Raw genomic sequence first — 15,463 nt, forward strand, 5'->3', positions numbered from 1 at the left:
CCATCAAGCATGTATAAATCAGTATGAATGGCTTGTGGTTGACTGGAAAGGTCTGGTAAAGCGCGATAATCAATCTGACACAAATATAGAAAAGTTGTACTCTTCTGAGCATGTGCTTCTACTAAGTGCAAAGTCTCGAGGCATGAAATGTCAGTTTTAAAGATACAGAGAATATTATGAACACGATATGTTTCAGAGCTTAACAGAAACGCACGCCAGGGCGTTACCTCAATAAATTTCAACGTAACTTAATACTAACTTAAATATGCCCCGTAAAAATAAATATCTACTAGCTGTGAAATAGTGTTCGATCTAAGTAACCAACAGCATTTAAATTTCAACTTTTTTAACAGGACGATGCTTTCCCGTTGCTTTGTTCTTATGATGGTGCTTTCTTTTTTTATCCTTCCGCCATCTTCGGCACCAAAACACAGTGACTATAAAGGCGAGGAAAACAACTCCTAGGAAACAGGTGACTATAACAAATGGTGTGAAGTACGTTTCTCCAGTGCGAGCGTTGGTTCTCCCTAAAACGATATGGAGAAAGGAGAGTTAATGAGCTGATACCCACGTGAAATACTGGAAAGATGGACACTATACTCAGCTTTAGATTGGGTTAGAGGTCGTACTGCGCGATGCAAGTTTCCTTTTTGTAAAAGGAGTTAACTTTTAAATCAACGTCGATTGCAAAAAAAAAAAACCTCAAGGAATTCAGACTTATGGCTTAAAGAGGAAAAATGTGAATTTAAAATCGATTCGGGCAGCTTCATATGTTTCATAAACCTTTGAATTCTTTCGGTGTCATTTTTAAAACTAAACGTGAGTTTTGATTTCGAATGCAGTTGCTCCTAAGTTTGACGAGAAACTTGATTACCAAGTAAATTATCGACTCTTTGGAAAGACAATTTGAATCTCCAGACAAAAAAAAAACGAAATTTGAAAGATCCAATCATTCCTCAAGCCAAAAGAAAATGTTAATTTGGGCAAAATTGTGTCGTGACCTAGCACGCGTCGCAATTGTATTTCGTATTCAGCCAATTGTATTTTGTACTTGGCAGGCAGGAGACTTTCTGATTGGTGGACCAGTGATCCAGTCGTGGTGTTCAACACCCATTCTGACCGCTAATTAAATTTGATCTTGATAGCTGTACTTGTGAATAGCCAACTGGTTTTCCTTGGGCCAGTTGGGATTCTTAAAGTTGTTATTGTTCTGTTGTGTCATTAAATGTTTCGTAAAGCCCCCGTGGGGAGTGGTCAATAAGTGTGTATGTAGTGGGTATTTTAGATTTCAATGCAAGACAATTGGAAATCCACCATTATCAGGATAAATTGGCTGCATGGCACAAGATAACGGACAAACGACACTAACCAGTCATCCAGCCTTTTGTTGGGAGGAGGATGTTAACCGTACTCCCAAAACGGCTGGAAATCGAGCCTACTCAGTAGGTAGAGCAAAGATAATTTACCGGTCGAGGGTTCATTTCTTATTCTGATTTAAGAGATTTTCCCTTTCCCTTGTGTGGGCCATTTCCGCGACAAAGGCGGACGCTCAGGTGCATTTATTAGGATTTCTGGCAGTGCAATGTAGCTTTTAATATTTAATTCTGCCTTAAATGCAACGCTTGTTGAATGTTGACGTAATATTTACTATTGCAAGGAAAGAGTTGTTCACCTTTAGTTGGTCGTCGGAGTTCTGTGGCGTTTGTTGAAGTGACAGAGGTGACTGTAACATTACTAGGTACTACAATGAATGTGAAAAAATAATTATGTTTAGAACAATATACTAAAAAAATGTGGCGTTAATAATAACGGTCGGACAGAGGGACAGAGCAAAGGTGGGGATTGGGGGAGGGGGTCTGTGAAGGTTAAAAAGCACGCTCTAAGCAGGAGTCCATGAGTAGGAGCTTGCCTTTCCCATACAACCCCTATGAGTCAACCATCGCGTGTACTTTTCTATGATTTTTGAGGCTACGCACGTACTGTTTACAGTGCGACGCGCTTTATCGTGGCCACCTAACAAAGTTCTTACAAATTATCCGCCAAAAAGGGTATACCAATTTGATTGACAGTCATGCCTCCTTGCAAAGTTCGTACGGTTGTAAGGTGAACACTGTTGCATGGGTTGTTGAGTTCACGTATTTACATGGAGTTGTCAAATGTGAAAGTTTGTTTGGTGGCCACGCTAAGGCGCGTTGCAATGTAAAAGGCCACCAATCAAGGATAAAGTTATTGTCAAACGAAGACAAGCATATGACATAATATATGAAAGGAATCATATATTGAACTGCGAAATATGAAATCAAGTGAAGCCATGACCCTCGCAGTTATGAACGCAATTTTAGGGTCTTTCTTCAGGTACCGGAAAGCATTGTGTTTTTGGTCGCTTGGGATTAGTCTTTATTTGGAGTTGTTTTGCTATCGGTCTCTTGTTTCTTTTGTTTTACGTACTTTGTGCTCCGGTAGCTACAGAAGCTGCCCAATTTTAGCAGTTGCTTAGAGAAGCCTGAAAAATTCAGTACTTCAACCGGCTTTGAACCCGTATATGAATTTTCAGGGTTTTTTACCCAATTGGTAAAATTGCGTTCATAACTGCGAGGATCATACCTTTACTTGATTTCATATCCCCAGTTTAATATATGATTCCTTTCATATATCATTTCATTCGTTGATTCATTCATCACGGGAACACTAGAACCCACAAATAACCAGTTCCCATGGGCAGTGGCTTCATAGCTCAGTTGGTTAGAGCGTCGCACCGGTATCGCGAGGTCACGGGTTTAAACCCCGTTGAAGTCCTGACCTTTTCAGGCTTCTCTTCGCAGTTGCTGAAATCGCGTTCATAACTGCGAGGATCAAAGCTTCACTTGAAGATAAACATAGTATGCGAATTGTGCAAGTTCGTGTAAACTGATGTAAATGCGAGTTTCCTATTGGAAGGGTTAGTTCTAAAAACTGAAAGATACGCGCATAGGTTGACTCAAGGATGAAGTGCATAATTGGGGGGCTTCTAGTCTAACGCAGTTGTGGGTACCACTTGAATCTTCTTTTTTGCCATTTATGGGTATGAAAACCTCGTACGGAAGTTAATTAGAAATTCATCAAACATTTTTTCTTTAAACGACCATCGTTGAGTTGTTGAAAAAACTGTCAGCGCTTAGGGCCTACACATGAGCAAAAATGCCCACGTGTTCGCTTCAAATGTCAATACATTTAAGTACGATTTTAACTATGAAGTCATCACTTCGCAACTCTGATATGAGTGACTTCAACGAAAGCCAGTTCGGAATTTTACAAAACCGTGATTTCCACAGTTCTCGTCCAATGAGAATCGAGCAATATCGTCAAGTGTAGCCTTATACCTACCCATACTTATAAATGATTAAAACTTCGTAACCATAAATCTGCAATTGTTGTCAATTGTTAGCTTACCATACTTACCATAGGTTCTCAGAAGCAGGGGATCTTCAATACATTTAGGTACATTGTTAATTATTCGCATTTCGTACATCACGCAGAACATATTTTCCATATCAGTGGTGTAATTTGTCACTTCAAAAAACAATTCCCTTGCTTGGATATCAGCATATACTTTAGATTTGCCCACAAATATGCCTCTATGCATTGAAGCGAAGGTCCTGAAATATTGTCCATCACTATCCGCGGATGCTACCTTTTCCAAATCTAATCCAATTGGTTTTAATAGGGCCATAATTGTGAATCTCTTCAACGACCTTAGGTCCACATTGATTTTCCAGCATAAAGTCGCATTTCCACCTAATAAGGCATAGGTCACCAAAGGACTGGAACAGAGTCCCCAAGACGTTTCAGCTGTAAAATGAAAAGTGAGCGAGTAAATGAGTATATGAGTGAATTCGTGCGTGCGTTGTTGATTCAGTAAGAGAATCAATCAATCAGTTAATTAAAAACCAACTCAGTCAAATAATAAAGAAGCCAGTCAGTCGGCCAAGCAGTCAGTTGTCTAGTCATTTCATCACTCTGTGAGTCAGTCAGTTAGCCATTCCGTCAGTCAGTAACCCTGTCAACCAATGGACCAGTCATTCAATTGGATCTTTGACTGGTTCGCTAATCAGTCGGTGTCAGCCAATGAGCGAGCGAGGAAGTAAGTCAAACATTTTACCTTCCTTACTGACTGACTTATCATTAGTCAGTTGATAACTTTGTCATTCAAACAGAAAATGAACGGGTGAGCAACTTTTTTGTCCTATAGGGGCCTATAATGTTGACGTGAGGGCCTGGATTTAGGGAGCTTAAAGATGACGGCTACGACAACGACAATGCCACAAAGCAAGAATATGATTGGTTAAGAGAGGAAAATTACTTGTGCTGCATGTGCAGCACGAATTTCCGTGCATTTCTTTGCCGTACTCCACAAAACAACAACGTGAAATCACCAAATTTTAGGTTTTGATGACAACGGGAGCATACAAAAATGAACCATTCGTTTTCTATTTTTACTTTAAAACCGTTCGTACCCATCCAGTTACAGGATAGTTGGCCTGTATTGTACAAGGTGAACAAGACAGAATAATCGCCAAATACTTTCGATAGCGTTAAGTTCAAATTTTGGAGTGACGTTTTCGTTAACATCACCGTTGTCCTTGATTAAACTCTCTAACGACGTGAGGTTATACCAATTTATTCCTCGGGAATGCTGATTAGCACTTTTAGTGCCGAAAGACTTGAGCCGTGTTCACGTCGTACCTCGATTATGATCGAATTATAATCGAATTAAATATGGAATGAATTTAAGGCCCATGCAAACGCTCGCAACAACACGCAACATTGTTGGGCCCAACAATGTTGTCTCTTGTTGCGCGATGTTAGCCGATGTGTGCAAACGCTCGCAACAAGTCACAACATGTTGGGTCTTTAGATGAGAATAAAAAGGACTCTGGGACGTTTTCCATCTCCGACGCCATGTTGATTTCTTGTTCGCATGTATTTGTGTGGATACGTGGCATGTAGTGCGCGTGCGCCGGCGCAACATTGTTGGACCACGCTTCGATGACCGCGAAATAATATAAATGTTGGCACTTGTTGGCTCTGAAGTTTGACCAGTTTCAAACTTCATCCAACAACTTCTAACAAGTCGCAACAATACGCAACAACACACAACGTGGCGTGCAAACGCTCGCAACATGTTGGGCCCAACAATGTTGCGTCTTGTTGGCCAACAATGTTGCGAGCGTTTGCACGGGCCTTTATATAAACTAATTACAGTCCCTGATTAAAATTAGATTATAATTACTTCAAACAACCTCAAGGGGGTTGTTTGAAGACCTTTGAAGGAATTACAGTGCGTAATTGAACAGAATGGCGAACATGTGGTGGTATGAGTAGACGAAACTTCTAATCGCTTTATGGAGCAAAGATTTGGATGTGTTTTCTTCTATTCTCGGAGGCACCATTGGTTCTCTTCTCGCCTCAAGCATGGTGATGATAACCGTGGCAGCCACGCGATACGGCGCCATTTTGTCTCACACTGCGAGGTTACCCTGCCTATTGTATTTGTGAACAGAACCATAACTGAATAAAATTGAATGGAGTATGATAGTCTGAATTATACTTCAGTTGATCATAATCAACGTTGAGTGTGAACACGGCTTTGGAGTAATCACTAAATTATTCGAATGACGGGAAATAATGTTTTAGATAAGGTTTTCAAAGCTGTCGTTGTCGTCCGCTCCCTATAGATGGTTTTCACGTGACGTCATCGCCTATAGGGGTCAACACTCATTGCCATCCCTCAAACTGACATTTCCCTTTTTATTTAACTTACACGACGTACAATCTACTTCAGACTTCAAATCTACTTCAAAGAAACAAACATTTCAATGCGCAGAGAACATTCAGATTAGGTGAGCCAAAGAGTTCAACCCGGATCGATGAGTTCTCCTTGTATATTCCAATATCCACCAGACTAACGAGACAAGCTCCTGGAAAATCGATTTTTTTAGAGTATTGACATAGTAGTACTCAGCAAAACAAGTAAAAGCTAACCGTCTTCAAAGTGGTTTTTAGATCAGCGCGGCTTTGCTTAGAAACGCTATTTCTTGTTGAACTAGAGCTCTAATTCTGCCTGTTTTCATTCTTTTTACAGCGATAAGCTTCTCATATGAAGATGGCATATTGCGTCGTGTAATTGTATGGAAGTGTCCAATGTCAGTTTGACGGATGGCCATTAGTGTTGACCCCCTATAGGTGGTTTTCACGTGACGTCATCGCCGCCATGTTGGTGGACGAAAACAAAAGATCTTTCATTAGATCCTTTTGTTCGTCCACCAGCAAATGTACATTGCAGCATTTTTAGCTGTGTCTCTAGAGATTGGTTGCAAACCATCTATTTACAGATCATCAAAACGGGCGATCCATTTCTCTACATGAAGCAGTCTTGTGTGTTTTATATTAGGTCATGTCCACATTTTTCGGAGCGCATCCATTGTGGAACACGGGAATGAATAAGATCTTCGATAAATCAAAATAACTTACTTGATAGCAAAGTTATCACAACAGTGGCTGCTAGTCTCCAATACATCTGCGAGCAGCTACAATTCTTCAGTTTAGAGCTGGGGTTTCTTCAACCAAAGCAAGAACAAGCAATGAAAATATGAGGAAACGGGTGGCAATTTTCTTTGGTGTATATTAAAGTAAAGCAATTGCGGACCCGCAGCGAACTAGCTGAATTTTACACCACAAACCAACCCGCACATGAACACGAATTGAACGGGGCATGACTTTATTGAAGAGTATGACCAATGGCTTGTAATTGCCTGTGTCAAGGTAATCTGGCAAAGTATTTTGTATATTATGTATATACATGCCGAGAGAATAGTAGTTTTCGAGACACACCTAGATTAGTTAGAGCATGCTTTTTAACCTCCACAGACCCCCCCCCCTCCCCCAATCCCCACCTTTGCTCTGTCCCTCTGTCCGACAGTTATTATTAAGGCCATAATTTTCTTTCAGTATATTGTTCTAAAACATAGTTATTTCTTCACATTCATTGTTCATTGTAGCTCCAAGAGAGGCAATTACACACTTTAGTTTTCTTTTCTTTTTAATGATGATGATTTCTGCATCTTCTTAACGAATTTATATGTCAAACCAATACTGAATGAGATTCGGTGGGGCAGAACAACTTTCATGAATAAAAGTGACTTTATTTATTTTAGCCTTGTAAGAGAAGCGAGAAAATGCTTAAACTAAAGTCTCCTTTATTAGACTTCATCGCACTCCCTGGCCCCTCCCTATCTGTCCTCGTGCCTATCCATGTTACGAGGAAGAGAAAGAGAAAGCCTGGGTTCAGTTGCAAAAGATGACCGCTGTTTGATGACCAATGGCTTGTAATGATAAAAAATGCATTTGAAATGTATTTTATTTTTATACAAACATGCAGGTCACGCGACTGGAGAGGTTAAATTACTCGCATGGATCAACTTTTTTTTCAGATTCAGCATTATTCATCGGCTTTCAAAACCCACTTTATTACAAGTTGAGACTTCCCAGAAGCAAACACACTAAATTTGTCATTAAGGAAAAGTTTAAACTAGAATGACATCAAATACAAAGAACCATTCAGAGTGAACTCAGTGGCTGGAACAAAACCCTTGACGTAAAGCAAAAATACTTGATGAACTAGCGGTTCTTAATAATTGTTGTTGTTGTTGTTGTTGGTTTCCGTGTGCAGCAAATTAAAATGCAATGTATTTGCAATTTAAGGCAGCTTTTAAGCTCGGTCTGTAAAATGCCGTATTTTACAGACGGTGTATGACCCTGTTCATGGGGATGATTTTAGTGGATTACGGTAACTAGAAGAAAATGGAAGACACCCACAAGGTCTCCCACGGATTTCCCCGGGTTCGACTCCCGGGTTCAGCGTTAAATGTATTTTCAATTTGCTCGGAAAGTCCAAAACCATCATTAGAGCAAAGTACAAATCAAATGAAAGTTACGTGATAAAATGCTCTTGGCTAATGTGACGGATTATCTGTGACAAATATGTGAAGGGACATGCAAGGTACTTGAAGTAACACCCGTCTTGAATGTTTGCCTCATTTCACTAGGCATAAAGCCGATAAAGTACCTCCACCCAAGATCGCAATACAAAATGGACCTGAAGATAGACTCAAAGCAAGCTCCACTTGGAAAGAAATCTTCAACAAAAGTTTACGTAATTCGAAATAAGACTAAAGGATACATCTCTCTCTCTCTCTTGTGCCTTTCAATTTTAAACTATTTTTACGGGCTAAATTCCAGACGAACTGGCTTTCATGTCTGATTTCTATTACATAAGAAGAATGGATAAAGATAACGACTTTATTTCTCTACACGTCTCTATATTCGTGTACTTCGAGATTAGAGTACGTCATCATCATAATTTGAAAAGAAATGGGATTCGTGAAACGTTTAGAATCGCACCACTTAATACCCGCACTGTATTGATAAGTCACTAAGTTAAACAATAATATTAATATTGAATATCAAGCCTGGTTTAGAGGCCAAATGCTCTATAAACCAAGTGACTTAATTGAATACTCCGGTCTTTAATTAATTGAATTTGGCAATTGTTGGCGTATTTCGATTGATCAGCAATGCGGAGGATCCACGGCTTTGATTCGGACGCGAAAGGGAAAGTGTGATCTTCTGAAACGAAATTTGCTAGATTAAATTCGGTAAGTAGGTTCGAGGTCTAAATCGATGGGCGCGATTTTTTTAGTGTTTCATCCCTAATTTGAGTCAAGATTTCAGCCCGGGATTTCAGTGGCTATATATCGAAATGATATTCAACTTCTCACCTCGAAGAAAGAAAAGGAGTCTTCCATGTGTTAATTAAAGCTGTCTCTTGGTCTTGGATCTCTGTCTCGAACACACATCACAGTATGATCGCGAAAATTGTTGTCAGTGAAGGATTGATTTTTTCCGTACGCAAAGATTAAAGTCCGCAAAAAATGACCATTCACGCACTTTGTACCTTAACGGTGAATCACATGCTTTGTCAAATCTGTTTTTCAAGGTTAACCGAAATTAAAACTAAAAAGACGGAACCCCCTAAATTGTCAGCCTTAACATCAAACAGCTAGTTTGCACTATTCGGCCAATGGTTTAAAGAAAAGCGAAACTGATTCACGTGTCTTCGCTGATTCACGTGGGTTCATGGGCTTCAAGCGGGGAGGGGTGGGAGTTACAATCTTGGACAAATTGAATGGAAAATTGAGACCACCCCTCCCCCCAAAATCAGTGATGGGAAAATTGCGCGTTTGGCCTTCACGTAACCTGCGATCAAGCATAGTTTTCTTGAGACATGTCTAAGGAAAACTACGCCTGATCGCAGGTTAGCCTTCACGCGGCTTCATCGTTGATTTGGGGAGAAGGGGGCATTTCTGTTCCATTTTATTCAGTCTGAAGATTGTAGCATGACGTTCTGCTCTGGTGACGAGAATGGGTGTTACACATGGATTGATTAGTCGATGAGAGCATAGATTGTTATGGTCAACAGTTCTTTGATTGCACTTGACGTCACGGCGGCCATGTTGGTGGAAAGAACAATAGCGGAAACGTCTTTTGGGAATTTAATTATATTATTAAGCAAAACTGGAGCTACGTTTTTCTGTTTTTTGACACCAACATGGCCGTCTTACCACGTGAGTGCAATCAAAGAATCGCCACCAGTAAATTCAAATTTTGGCCTTTTTCCAATGTTGTCTCTGCCGAAAGTCGCTACGTCATACCTCAAAGTAATGTAATTGACGAAACATTCCTACTTTGTAAGATTTTCCCGCAGACGTTGCTTTAATTTTTGGAAAAAATGAATCGATTGAGTAGTAAAGAGTTGAGTAAGAACAATTTGATTGTCATAATAGTCGTGGTTTGAAATATAATTGAAAAATACTTTTAGAAAAGGTACTCGAAGGAAGGCCACACACTAATCCAATAGCTATCTTCGGTTTCTTAATGAATAGCCTACCTCAATAAAGAAAGTGAGTTAATTTGAAGTTGTAACACTTTTTTAATTTTTGCACACACTTATGCTTTTGTTTTCAAAACAAAATACAACAAAAGAAAAATGTAACGCAGAATATTATTTTCAAACACAGTTACACAAATTAAAGGTACTTTTTCTTTAAGGGAGGCACGGTGGCCTCACGGTTAGAGTGCTCGACTCCGGATCGAGTAGTCCGGGTTCGGGTCCTGGCTGGGGACATCGTGTTATGTTCTCGGGTAAGACACTTTACTCTCACGGTGCCTCTCTCCACCCAGGTGTATAAATGGGTACCGGCGAAATGCTGGGGGAAACCCTGCGATGAACTGGCATCTCATCCAGGGGAGAGTAGAAATACTCCTAGACGCTTCATGCTAATGAAACCGGAGATAAGTGCCGGCCTGATGGGCCTTCTGGCTCGTAAGCAGAGATTTTTTCTTTATGTTACTCACTTCGGGGATCACGTATGCTGATTGGGAATCGCACGATCACTTACGGAGAGCTTGATCACAGACCTACATGTAAACGGCTATCTCTGAAAGCTGCCAAAAGTCCTTTTTTCATGTAGGAGGGGACGAGGCATCATTTCGCATTTTCTCGTCTTTTTCTCCATTGCCCTTCACGATATCTGATCAAAGATTAACCACGCATGCGGCATTCTGCCAATGCAGATTGTTGTGTGACCCTTTGTCCACAGGTATCAGATGTCCGATAATGACAGACACATACTCAGTGCTGCACATGACTGAGCCTCCTACCCTGGCCCCCAGAGGTTTTTCGCCGCGACTCGCTATTCCGTCGCTATAAGAGAGAAAAAACCTCTGGCATCCAGAGTAACCGCTTCCCGAAAACAAAAATAAAATAAAACTCGGTGATTGAATAATAAAACAATTATTGAACTCGGTTATCCCAAAATATCGTAATTTGTCAGTGTCTCGCAGATTAATTATTTGCCTCGGTCTATCGGCTTCGGCAAATAATTGATCTGCTCGCCACTGACAAATCACGATATTTTCCTCAACCTACGGCCCAATAATTGTTAAATATTTAGGCAAGCGTAAAAGCGGAGCACCTCGATCTTTCTCTCTCTCTGTTTTGCAGGGATAGTGCAATGGTGAGAGCACTCGCCTCCCACCAATGTTGGCCTGAGTTCGATTCCAGACTCGTCGTCATATGTGAGTTGAGTTTGTTGGTTCTCTTCTCTGCACCAAAAGGTTTTTCTCTGGGTACTCCGCTTTTCCCCTCTCCTCAAAAACCAACATTTGATTTGATTTACGTTGATTTTTAATTTCAGTTTACAGTGTCCTTAGTGCTCCAGCGCTAGAATGAATTGACACTTAAATAAAGTTCCTTTCCTTTCCTTTCCCTTCCTTTTTGTGCTCTCATTTGCTCTCTTTCACGTTGAGCATCGCTTACTCGTCACCTCTCTCTTTCTCTTCTTTCCTCATTGTATGCCATATTTTACAAAAATACTTAGCTTGTTTTTTGGTTGCTTGTTACTAAAACAAAGTGTAACACCTTCCCAGTGTCAAAGGCAGTACGCTGACAGCTTCCCACCAAAAAAAGCGAACAGACTGGTCGTACGATGACGTCATAACTAAAAGGTTACTATATTTTCTTACCCACGCGGGTGTGTTCGGCACGCAGAGCACCATGAGAAAGAAAATATGGTAACTTTTGGTCCGCTTAAAATACTATGGTTTCCCTAGTCTGCAAATCTGGCGTATCTCTGTTCTGACAAACAGAGGCCTGAGGCGAGTAAAAAAATCTGCTCATTAAGAGGAGGACAGGATGAAGTGGTAGTGGGGGAAGGGGAAGGTGAGAAAGGGAAAGGGAAAGGAGACCTCTATAAACGATGACATAATAGCCTGCGAGCAGGCTCTTTTGTAAGTTCGTGGCGGCTAGAGTCATGCGAGTGGCGAAGCTCTTTTGTAAGTTCGCACAATTCTAGCCCTCACGAACAAGCCACCACGAACTTACAAAAGAGCCTGCTCGCAGGCTATTATGTCATCGTTTATACTGAGAGGTCTCCTTTTATTCCGGTCAAGCACGGTCCAGAATTACAATGCTCAAATGGAAAAACGATATGATAACGCATTTGACAGAAAGTCTATCCAAGTGGATTTTAAAAGAGGTTTTCCCTGCCAAAATGCGTCTAATATAAGGGAACTGAAAACAGTGCAAATTCGGCAAATTCCCAATTCATTTTCTCCTACATTTTACTCTTGTTGTAGTACTTGATTACTGTTTCTGACTGAGCTGAATCAATCAAGGGACTCTTAAAATCAATTTTCTTTTCTTATGATTTTTTCATTAAATTCATTTGAAAAGTAAAACTCATTTCCTTCACAAGTTGTCTAAAACTCCGAAAATGTTCATTATAACGGACAAAAGATGTCACTTAAAGTCACGTGGGCTGATAAAACTTTGATGTGCTTCTGTGTGCTTACTGCAGAAACACAGATAACAATGATGTAATGTACAATTGCTGGTGGTCGAACAATAGGAGACAATGAGAGACCTTTTGTTTTCGTCCACCAACATGGCGGCGATGACGTCACGTGAACCACCTATTTATAATGAACATAATTTGATAGGGAAACACAAAACAATTTGATCTTCACTCGAGGGTTGATTTGGTCAAAATGCTTGCAGTGGCCTATTTATCGATTTCAGAAGTGGTTTTGCCTTTCTGTCGTGTATTAAACAAATGGATTTGTTTGACGTACTGATCATGAGGTTTGATGACCAACGAAATGTGACGTTGAGAAATACAAGACCTCCTTTGTGGAAAACTACGAAGCTCGCCCCAAAGATACCATATTCGTATTCTCAGTACTGGACTGGAACTAGCTTGAGATGGAGGCTAATTACAGGAAAATCTTTTCAAATGCAAATTCCTCTTCATTAGCCTCCATTGCAAGCTAGTTCCAGTCCAATACTGAGATTACGAATGTGGTCTATTAAAAGCCCCCTAGGGGGCTTCCTCAGGTTCCCTTGAGATTTTTGTTTCCTCGGTGCCAATTCCGAATTGTCCCCAACTTTGAGATCGCTAAAGATGTTGAAAGCTCTCTTTCCTGGTGTAGATTTTTTAATTTGTTCTCCAGCTGTGCATTGTTCTTTAAATCGACCCCCCCTGGGGAAACACACTGTCAATCAAACCTACGCACTGATTTTCGTTTCCAAACGTACCTCATAGTGTTATAGTATAGAAACTATTACGTCACCAACAAACAGTACATTGAAGTACAAATAGACGAGATCCGAGTGACGCTTTTTCTCAGGTACTTTGAGGCAGTTGCTTTGTCTATATCAGTGGAAAGCTTACATGACCGAGTTGTTTAGAAAAGGCTCCCGCTGCGGTTCTTCAATATAAAAACTGATAAAATTGTGGTTACTGACCTGTTACGTTTGAGAAGGAGACGTCGTATAAAGCCCAGGACTCTCAATTTTAAAATAAACTTTAGGAAACGTCACGGATGGATCGAGCAGCTTTACATTGCATTTTGACAGCGCACGCAACTTTTATTGTTTTATGGGAGTTCATTCTTTCGTGGACTTTGACCTTAGGCAGAGTAACTACTTAATTTGCTTCCGATTTTCACGGAATGCAGTGTGCCTCAGCCGATAATCAAGAACGCTACGATCAAGGTTCAGTTGTCACATTGCGTTCATGAGCACTGAAAACCGGAGTAACTTAACTTTGCCAAGTACGTTTGAATTGTAGTTTCGTTTAATTTTGAATTTTTAGTCGTTGTTCCCGTCTATCAATAGCCCATTTAATCTGAAGAGCACGTGAATTTTTGGTGTGCAAGTGATCAGTGCGGACGGTAGCCCTGCTCGGATGATGAAACCCACAGAGGGTTGGAGCGAGCCTTAAACGATGTTGAAACAACCAGAAAACACAATAATACAACTGAAACCTGATCTTCGACATCCAATTATCTAAAGATTATTCCAAGGCTTTCGGATCCATTTAATAGCTGGGTTTTTCTTTACTCAAACTCATATATGTCAAGTGAGAGAGGTGCATATGTAAGCCGCAAGCGATTCTAAACTGTAGAATATTGAGATATAAGAGATGGACAAGAGAGGACCATTCAATCACTTGTCATTTGACATGATCCAATTCACCTGTCATTTAACATGATCTGACAGATTTGACATATTTTTTTGTGTGAATTTAAATTCCAGTTTCAAGTGTATTTATCTCGTCTTCTCTCTTTACGACTTCTTTAATTTATAGAGCTGGAGAACAAGGATTGAAACATGCCTTGTAGCCATTCCTGTGTTATACGTTTTAGACCAGAAGGGTTAAATTATATTTCCCTAATACGTGGACTGTGGACTTTGTTGCTCTTCGGTAGTTCATGTGTGCCATTCGTTGTGTTTGTCAGTAGCAAAGGAAGTAAGCCGAAGGTCAGTGGCAAGTGACAAGAAATCTGTTTCAAAACAGCAGTTGTGTGGCAGCGATATCTGAACAATATGTATGATGCAAACAACAATAAAATTTTTCCTCAACATTAGAAATGTATATACTTTTATCACTCTTATGGCCTGGGAGTCCTGTGACATTGGCCAAAGGTGACCCGTCGCGGTTTGTCAGAGGTTAGAGAGAATTGCGAACCGAAGGCAAACGAAGGCAAACCGAAGACAAACGACTATGGACTTTGATGTTGCTCAGAAGTTCATGTGTGCCATTCGTTGCGTTTGTCAGTAGCGAGGGAATAAGTCGAAGGTCAGTGGCAAGTGACAAGAAACCTGTTTCAAAACAGCAGTTGTGTGGCAGCGATACCTGCACAATATGTATGGTATAAATAACAATAAAATTTTTCCTCATCATTAGAAATGTATGTACTTTTATCACTCTTATAGCCTGGGAGTCCTGTGACATTGTCCAGAGGTCACCCGTCACGGTTTGACGTATCGTGAGAAGTTGGAGGGAATCGCGAACCGAGGGCAAACCGAAGGCAGACGACTATGGACTTTGATGTTGTTCAGTAGTTCATGTGTGCCATTCGTTGTGTTTGTCAGTAGCAAAGGGAGTAAGTCGAAGGTCAATGGCAAGTGACAAGAAATCTGTTTTAAAACAGCAGTTGTGTGGCAGCGATATCTGCACAATATGTATGGTGTAAATAACAAAAAAAAAGGAATGTGAGCATGCGCATCGATTGTGTTTTCGCATCCCAGTAGATGATACTATGGTTCGAAATTTGAGTTTTGCCATGGCCTGCAAGCAGGCTCTCCGAGGGACTGGGGTGGGACCAGTCGCTCGGAGATGGAGTACCTCAGTGCTCACAGGCTTTGCTTTGCCATGAATCAAAAGCACTCAATGTTCAATTTTAGTTGATCTTTTGCCTTTGGGCTACACATATCGAGCTACTTTACATCGAGAAAATAAAAACAAAGAGAAATGAATGTCATGCTTCTATTCAGTTTCTCTCTCTTAAAGACCTCTAATGT

The 15,463-nt window shown here is 40.5% G+C and overlaps 1 protein-coding gene across 4 annotated transcripts in view; it reads right to left on the reverse strand.

Moving 5' to 3' along the window:
* Positions 1-13,535, reverse strand: part of LOC138028527 (uncharacterized) — a 29,127-nt gene extending 15,592 nt beyond the window's left edge. The window contains exons 1-5 of one of the 4 annotated variants that reach the window (XM_068876108.1): positions 13,403-13,535; positions 6,511-6,596; positions 3,439-3,828; positions 1,673-1,741; positions 1-527 (exon numbers count right to left, since the gene is read on the reverse strand). The exon at positions 1-527 is cut by the window's left edge and continues 4,271 nt beyond it. Coding sequence is in view for 2 of the 4 variants with exons in the window: in XM_068876111.1 (XP_068732212.1) it covers positions 331-527; positions 1,673-1,741; positions 3,439-3,828; positions 6,511-6,556 (702 nt within the window). In the remaining 2 variants the exon portion in view is untranslated. Of the gene's footprint in view, positions 528-1,672; positions 1,742-3,438; positions 3,829-6,510; positions 6,597-8,816; positions 9,068-13,402 lie in introns of those variants that run through there. The other 3 variants (XM_068876107.1, XM_068876111.1, XM_068876110.1) reach the window with 3 other exon arrangements.
* Between the last annotated feature and the right edge of the window lie 1,928 nt (positions 13,536-15,463).

Source organism: Montipora capricornis, chromosome 13, assembly GCF_036669925.1.
Source record: "Montipora capricornis isolate CH-2021 chromosome 13, ASM3666992v2, whole genome shotgun sequence".
Lineage (NCBI taxonomy): Eukaryota > Metazoa > Cnidaria > Anthozoa > Scleractinia > Acroporidae > Montipora > Montipora capricornis.